Genomic DNA, 8618 nt, shown 5'->3' with positions numbered 1-8618 from the left:
ACTCCCAATTTCCTCGTCTAAATCGCAGTCGTTGTGCTCTCAACTTGAAGCACGTTGGCAATGGAAGTGTCAGAACGAAATGAGGAATAATTTCGGACGTGATACTCTGGCAGAAGAATTGTATTAAATTTGTCGTCATTGGGGTGCCCGTTTAAAGGCGGTGAGTCCTTATTTTTCTTTTCTTTTTTTGGGGGGGGGGGGATTGTGACATCACTCTCCAGCCAAGGAAGACAAATTAAAATTAAATGCAATTATAAGCATTGCTCATCATAAAGTGTCTTTACAAATGTAACCTTTCAAAAAATAATCTTTTAATTATCTACACTGTATTTCAAACTCCAAATCACCAGGCAAAATGTAGGATGATTGTTAAATCATGAAAACATTGCTTTCTATCTGTTCCATTAAACACTGCGGAGAGAGTGTCCTGCAAACATGTCATTCATTCAATCATCAATTTTACAAATGTCAAACTCGTAAGAGGCTGGTCACATATCAGGCTGGCCTAATCACTTTACAGGTCGTAGCAAATGACAATGTCATGCAAATAAAGCATTGACTTTTTTCCCGCAAAACTTTTTGGGGGGAGCAAATAAAATGCAGTTTTCTGCAATTCTGCAACCCTTCACTTTTATGAGATGTATTTTTTTGCCAAATCCCTTCATAATATATGTTGCGGTTTTTGGTTAAACACGTATACTTGCCAACAGCAGAGGGTGCAATTTAAATCCAGCATTTTTTTCCTTCCTGTTAAATACTGACACATAATAGAATGCTAGCAGGTAGATTTTCGCCTGGGCATCCCAAAACAGCCACACACACAGCCAGTGTTGTATGGTGTTCTAAATATGTTAACCATGAATGTTGGTGTCAAGTAAGGATTGGTTTAAATGCTGTCAATCATTCAAAGTACTAATATAAAAATAGTAAGGTACTATAATTGTAATGTTGCGGGAGAGAATATTGTCATAATTATCCCTCAATTATTTTTTATATTGAATGATTTGCGACCATGCATATACGATGCCACTTTCAACCATGCTCCAGAGATCAATTGCCGGGTCATTCATTCAAGTTTTACAGCATTTACGTACAACATAATACATAAATAAACAATAAATGTAAAAATAAATAAAATCCATTGAGAATCCGTCCTCTCTTTTGGTTCATTTAAAGTTCATTTAATTTCACACACGGTTCTTCCCCTTTTATCTGATTTCTGCTCAGTGCAAAGATGGAGCTATTGTTGCTATTGGCCACCCCAAAAACCCCACTACTATTTCCTTTCACATCACAGAAAACTGATGAATTTAACTAGACAATACAAACAATATATTTATACTTTCTTAAGTGTAGTCAAAAAAAGTTGAATATCTTTAATTGGCCAATTTTTTTCTATATCCGGCCCATATATTCTCATCTCAACACAAAACTGAAAGTCTTTAAGCTGCTTAATGTGGTTGTATGGAAAAATGTACATGACCACAGTACTTCAGCTGACTGCTTCTGTACTCACGCAGTTAGTCAATGAAAACATCAAGCAAAGCTACACTCCTGATATTGCATGGGCACTCGGCTGACTGGATAAATGTCAGAGGGAGGGGTTTTCATCTCTATATCATATCTTGTAATGTTCTAGTTTGATGTTTCCCAGTTACATGTATAAATATTCATACAGGGCAGTATTGTACAAAAAAAGAAGCTCTCCAATGGGCATGATGCATACTGTACAGTATGTGCTATGATGGAGCTAAATGGATACTCCAGTATAAGGCACTAATATGAAGTTATGGTGCGATAAAGGTGAGCTAAAACTATTAGTAACATTAAAAACAAGAAAACGTTCAAAAAAATATTGCAAAGGAAATTCTTTGATAAAATCTGAAATTCTCTTTTGCTCTCCTTCTCAAGCACCAGGACGTCACCATGGGCTGTGTGGGCTCAAAGAAGGACCGGGACTATCTTCGGAAAGGGAACAGTGAGGTGCAGAAAAATCCACAGACAACCCACTACGTCAAAGATCCCACGGTAGGAAAAAACTGTATGCAGGTACTGGGATGGAAATGTAGTCCAAATTAACACGAATAAAAAACGGCAAGCATAAAATTCATGTTGTGTTGCAAATGAAGAATGGTTAGATTTAGGTCCAGATAATTTGGATAATTGGAAGGATTTTGATGGATAGCAGTGCGCCACTTCTATCTATTCTGCGTGGTTCCCCTGACCGTTGCTTCCTGTCTTTCACCCAAAATGAAGCAAGGAGAATTGACGAAAGCAGAAGCAGAGCGTCAAAAAGGCAGTAGATGCATGATTAAAACCTCTCTCTTAAGCAACAACCAAGATCACTCAACCTGTAGATGCAACATGATATAGCACACACAGCTAGTTTTACTTCCTGGTTGCTTTTTATAGACTGAGCAAATGAAAACCTACCAACAAGACCTAGATATGTACATTTGATAGGAATATGTCCTTCCTTTCTGTCAAATACGTATGTGCTTCTTTCTTTCACATGTCCTCAAGTGTTTTATTTTATTTTTTTGTCCACAGAGCAAAACACCCTCCATTGCAAACATAATAGATGGTTCGTACAACCCTCTTTTGGATTCTTCTTCTGCATTATCGTAACCTTCCGCTGCGTGTACTGTATTTGCATTCTTTGCAATGTATTACCATGCTTGAACTTGCACTGATGCAATGTTGGTTCACTTTCCATTTATGATTAAAGGACAACCGAGATCACTTCTACAGGCTGATTAATTCCTTACACGGAGCTTTGTCGCCATTTTATGCCTCTTTTTGGTGCAACACGAAGTTTTCAGACCAAACAAGTACAGCAAAATGCATTGACGTGATGGAAGGACCTCTACAATGTGTCCTTTTTTCGGTCAGGGGCGTTCCTTCAGTGACGTAACGTACGGACTCGTCACCAACTCAAAAACAAGACTTCCGGAATATTCAGCGCGAGTCTTAAAACGTAAAATATAGCTATATGCGGTGGAATCTTTGTAAAATACACTCAATAGAAGTCATTTGAAGACATTTTACAAATTATGGACACAAATTGTCCGGAAGTGTCGGTTGTCCTTTAACAGAGGAAGGTTTAAGTACTCATCTATGAGCACTCACATATATACACACGAAATTCTCTCCTTCCATGTGGACGCAGGGGACAACATTGCTATCGCACTCTATGATTATGATGCCATTCATGATGGAGACCTTGGCTTCAAGAAGGGAGACCGACTGAAAGTTTTAGAGGAGTGAGTAAAAGCCACCCGTAATCTCCTTTCTTGCTTGACTCGTTCATAGTGATGGAGAAATACCCTTTGTTGTCTCTCTCTTTAGATCAGGGGAGTGGTGGCGAGCGATGTCCATCTCGACAGGTCAAGAAGGCTTCATCCCCAGCAATTACATTGCTAAAGATACCCTGGAGGCGGAGGAGTAAGTATGCTTATATAAGTAACACGATGACCTTTTAATATAACCACTTCATCATTCAAAGCCTGATCTGGTTTGTAATAAGGAAAAGAAGATGATGTGCATATCAATTAACTCAGTGACTGTCAGACGAAGTGCAAAAATGTGTCCAAATGTGCCTGGGTTTTTCTCATTTTCACTCAAATTGCAGTACCCACAGGATATTGAGATTTAGGAGTGCATAAACATTCAATTCAGTGTAAGAAAAAACATACTCTCTTCTTTCATCAGAAAAAAAGAGTTAATTCCCAAGTTATATGGATCTGGAGTCATCTGAGTTTGAAATGGGGGCGGCTATAGAAAATACATAGCATACAATACATATTGTTTTATATAGCGCTTTAACAACAGCTGAAGCTGAAACAAAGCGCGAACATGGACAAAATGCTGCCACCTCATGGAAGGGAAAAACATTTCTAGAGGTCTGCCCAGCGCTTTATCGGCACCCCACGCAAGAAAAAAAACTAAACATGAACAAATTCGGGAATGGTGCTCCACATCACACTTATCAGTTCCCGAAGAAATGTGGGAATGGCAGCGGATGAGTTAATTGACTTAACGCCATCAGGTTTGGACAGTGCCGTGATCACTTATAAATATGCTTATAAATATGTTTTGGACTGAGATGCAGTTTCTGCTCTTATGGCTGTTTCCTGTTGTTGAGGTGGTTCTTTAAAGGCGTGAGCAGGAGGGATGCCGAGAGACAGCTGCTGGCCCCTGGGAACAAAGTAGGATCGTTCATGATCCGAGACAGTGAGACCAATAAGGGTGAGTCAAATATGGTGCAATGTAATCAAAACTTAGCACAGCACAGAATTAAGCTACTGTGAAGTCAAACATAATCATAAAATAGTTGAGTGAGCATAAAAGTTTTTTTTTTTTAAAGGAAGCTTCTCCCTGTCCGTCAGGGACAGTGATGGCCAAGCTGGTGACACAGTTAAACATTATAAAATCCGTATGCTGGACAACGGAGGCTTTTACATCTCTCCCCGTATCACATTCAGCACACTGCCAGAGATGATCAAGCATTATAAGAGTGAGTATGATTTTCCAAAGTTTTGAGCTTGTGGAAGTAATGGGAGGTTGGTTAATCAAAACGTAGGTCTTCAGTCAGATACAATGCAGAAAAAAAAACAGCGCCCGTTGAGGACCGACTTTGGACACACCTGCCTTAGACTCTCTTCTTTCATCAGAAACAAATAGTTAATTGCTAAATTATATGGATCTGGAGTTATATGAGCTTGAAAAAAGGGCGGCTGTCCAAAATGCAATGCAATACATACGCATTGGTTTACATAGCGCTTTAACAACAGCTGAAGCTGGAACAAAGCGCTAACATGGAAAAAAGGGAAATTCTGCCACCTTTTGGAAAAGAAAAAACATTGTCAGAGGTCATAGCCAGCGCTTTATCGGCTACCAAGCATGAAAAAACAAAACTCAAATTCAGGAATGGCGCTCTACGTCTTTTTCAATTTTCGAATAAATTTGTGAATGGCAGTGAATGAGTTAATTCACAAGGTCTCAAATTAGCATAAAGTCAGTGGTACTTTTGGATGTTAAATTGCACTCTCATTTGACCTTAACGGAATGATAAAAATTCCGACTTAAAGATGTCTCACATCAATATATATGTATAGTGCCTCTTTGCAATGTTTTGATGATGATACTAGTGCAGCGTGTTCTACTGGAAACACATTCATTGTGTGTTCTACATATTTGGCAATAAAGATGATTCTGATTCTGACATGATCAAATCAAGATACAGGTATACCGTAATGGATCATATACAGATAAATCGATTTCTGATTCCACCCAGAACAAGGTGATGGCCTTTGCCAGACCCTCACCAACCCTTGCCTGAGTCCGAAACCAGAGAAACCTTGGGAGAAAGACGCCTGGGAGATCCAAAGGTCATCACTTAAACTGGAGAAGAGACTCGGCGCCGGCCAATTTGGAGAAGTCTGGCTCGGTACAACACATTCGAGCATTTTCCCGCTCTGTGGTGATATCTATTGGAGGGCGGCATTTCACTGCTTTTGATGTTGTATGTGTTCAGCTACATACAACAAACACACCAAGGTAGCGGTGAAGACCATGAAACCTGGGAGTATGTCAGTGGAAGCTTTCATGGCTGAGGCAAACTTGATGAAGACTTTACAGCATGACAAACTGGTGCGGCTCCATGCTGTGGTCACCAAGGAGGAACCTATTTATATTATCACCGAATTGATGGAAAAAGGTATGTGGACATCTTGTCACGCTACAAGACAGGTGTCAAAGTCAAGGCCTTGGGGCCAAATCTGGCCCGTCACATTATTTTATTCGGCCCGCGAAAGCAAATCAAACTTGTGAAATTCCAAAGTCTGAACCAAAATTTCAAATTGTCCCATGTAAACCAGAATAACATTGTATATCATTATTTTTTACTTAAAATTTGAAAACTAGTTATTCATTAATTTGTTGCGCGCTCTATATGTAATACATTGAGGGGATTAAAAATTCTAATGGCTTCCGCAGATTTAGAACGAGAGGAAAACTGTAACTACAATGTGGCCCGCGGCAACAAAAAAAAAATAGTTTGACACCCTTGCGCTAGAACCAGGTTTTAACTATTGTTCAAAACCAAGCAGATGAGAGCAACATGTAGAATGTTGTGCAAAATATATACGTACTCTATTGCGTTTTTCATATTACATTTTTGCCAGCACATTGGTTGACTGGTTAACGCATCCGACTCAAACCAATAAAGTAAAACAAAACAAAGATGACAAATTTCTCTCGACGGCCATTGATGAAAGTTGAAAGGCCAAGTTTACATGGATTTACCTTTTGCTTGCCTGTGCTCGTACCTACAGGTAGTTTATTAGACTTCCTCAAAAGTGATGAAGGCAGTCATATCCCGCTTCCCAAGCTGATCGACTTTTCTGCTCAGGTAACAGTCCCTTCGTCTCATCAAGAGCTTCAACCTTCGAATTAGAAAATAGCCATAGTTAATGTTGCAATGTGATTTTTTTTTTTTTTTTTGTAATTTATGCCGGATTTGTTGAACCATACACATAATGACACCAAAGTAAGGCACGAAAGTCCTATTTCCACTGTAGTCATGATTTAGTCATTAAAAAAACTTATTTTGAGACTAATATGACTGACATTACTGATTAAATAAAACCGGAAACTGTTTTGTTTATTCCTAGATAGCAGAAGGTATGGCCTTTATTGAGAAAAGGAATTACATCCACCGAGACTTGAGGGCTGCCAACATCCTTGTCAATAAGGCTTTAGTGTGCAAAATTGCTGACTTTGGCCTCGCCCGCATCATCGAAGACAATGAATACACAGCAAGAGAAGGTGCGACACACTACAGAATGATTTAATTTTGTCTTGGATTAGCTGTGAATGCAGAAAACAGTGGCCGGGGTTTCTCATTTTAACCGTTTCGTGCACCCTGTCACCTGATAACATGATAAAATGCCTAAATCTGAGTTTTATTCTGAATATATGAGCTTAATTCAAACAAGTTAAGTCTCACAATTTGCTCAGGAGACTCCTGATTTTGACCACAATTTGACCACAGTACACGATGAGAGAGCCAAATCTCCCAGTTTGTAAAAAAATATTTTATTTTTATTTTTACCGCTCTCATTTGTCACTATTTTGTAACAATACCTTTCGCTCTGATTTGGAAAGTGACCGAACTACGAATAACCTCAATCGCCATCATTTTTTGCAGGCGCTCGAAAAATGAGAATCGAGAATAGATCGTCTCGCAGTGCACATGATCTCATACTTTTGAGAACAGCAGACAAATTAACATGGCGGATAGTAGCAGCGAGAATGCAAAGCGTCCTGCAAAAAAAAAAAAATATGAATGTAAATTTCAGTCAGGCTGGCAAACTGAATATTCTTGGATATGAGCAAGCGATCGCGGAGTACCATTTGCATTTTGTTCAATATGTTGCGTGCATATTTCGGTCAGCCATGGTGGGAAAAAAACGATGTTACGAATCACAACAAAACTGTGCAACACATGGAATTAGTAAATAGTCGATCAACAAACGAAAAAAATCCGCACATTCGTCACCAGCAGTCAAGACAACTCCTCTAATCAAGTGACAAAACTTTTATACTAATTTAATGTATAAATAAACAATAAAAGCATTATTTTAACATGCACCACAGTCGTGAGTATGAAAATCTCCCTAGTTATGATTTCTGAAACTTAACATGAATGGAGCTTGAATATTCTTTCACGGTTCTCCAGGAGCAAGATTTCCCATTAAGTGGACAGCCCCTGAAGCCATCAACTACGGCTGTTTCACTATTAAGTCAGATGTCTGGTCTTTTGGCATTTTGTTGACTGAGATCATCAGTTATGGACGCACACCGTACCCAGGTAACAACTTAGGTCTTGATGCGGCATGTTTTGTTTCATTCCCCCCCCTCACACACACACACACACTGTCACTGTCACAAATCAATCCACAGGCATCCATTAGGACCTAATGGATTAGGTGCTTAATCACCAAATTCCATCAATCAACACATATGATTTGTATTTTCAGGGATGACAAATCCAGAGGTGATCCGTTCACTGGAGAAGGGCTATCGAATGCAGCGTCAGGACACTTGTCCCAAGGAACTCTATGACATCATGCTAGAGTGTTGGAAGAGCAAACCAGATGACCGTCCAACCTTTGATTACCTGCAGAGTGTCTTAGAGGATTTCTACACAGCCACAGAGAGCCAGTATCAGCAGCAACCATGACTTACAGAGTCTTTGTTTGCGTGACATTTCATGATGTAGTATTTGTACAAAATCTTTGCAGTATTTTCGAATGTGTCATTTTGTAAATCTATCTGTTACTTAGATGACATTTCTTGGGAAACAACCCACACCTTTTTGAATCATTCCTGCGATTGTGTTGTCAGAAGTCTCAAGAATTGCCGGTAACCGCAATTTGCACACTTTTATTTTATTTTATTGTAGATTACATTTGCATATCGGTGAGCAATTCAAAAGCAAAAAAAAACCCCTCAATAAATCTGGTTATGTTCTGTGCTGGCTCTCAACATTTCTTTGTGTTTGTGCCTTGCCCTATGGTTAAAAGAAATGTTGCATTCTACGACTCGAGCCACAG

At 39.2% G+C, this 8618-nt stretch overlaps 1 protein-coding gene across 1 annotated transcript; it reads left to right on the top strand.

The window, feature by feature from the left end:
• Positions 1-8539, top strand: hck (HCK proto-oncogene, Src family tyrosine kinase). Its single transcript, XM_089012846.1, has 13 exons — positions 1-160; positions 1912-2028; positions 2551-2584; positions 3170-3263; positions 3349-3444; positions 4145-4248; positions 4367-4516; positions 5297-5449; positions 5537-5719; positions 6336-6412; positions 6675-6828; positions 7742-7873; positions 8043-8539. Exons 2-13 carry the CDS (start codon positions 1927-1929, stop codon positions 8243-8245), a joined length of 1482 nt encoding a protein of 493 aa, XP_088868972.1. The 5' UTR covers positions 1-160; positions 1912-1926; the 3' UTR covers positions 8246-8539.
• The last annotated feature ends 79 nt before the right edge of the window (positions 8540-8618 follow it).

Source organism: Hippocampus bargibanti, linkage group LG01 (genome assembly GCF_051943395.1).
Source record: "Hippocampus bargibanti isolate YZ-2025 linkage group LG01, ASM5194339v1, whole genome shotgun sequence".
NCBI lineage: Eukaryota > Metazoa > Chordata > Actinopteri > Syngnathiformes > Syngnathidae > Hippocampus > Hippocampus bargibanti.
The sequence above is the reverse complement of the archived record's forward strand: the minus strand, read 5'-3'. Positions and strand labels throughout refer to the sequence as shown.

Coding starts and splice junctions, on each gene's coding strand:
- hck (XM_089012846.1), top strand. CDS start 1,927: ATGGGCTGTGTGGGCTCAAAGAAGGACCGGGACTATCTTCGGAAAGGG. Junction 4,517..5,296: donor GATGATCAAGCATTATAAGA/GTGAGTATGATT, acceptor GATTCCACCCAG/AACAAGGTGATGGCCTTTGC. Junction 5,720..6,335: donor CACCGAATTGATGGAAAAAG/GTATGTGGACAT, acceptor TCGTACCTACAG/GTAGTTTATTAGACTTCCTC.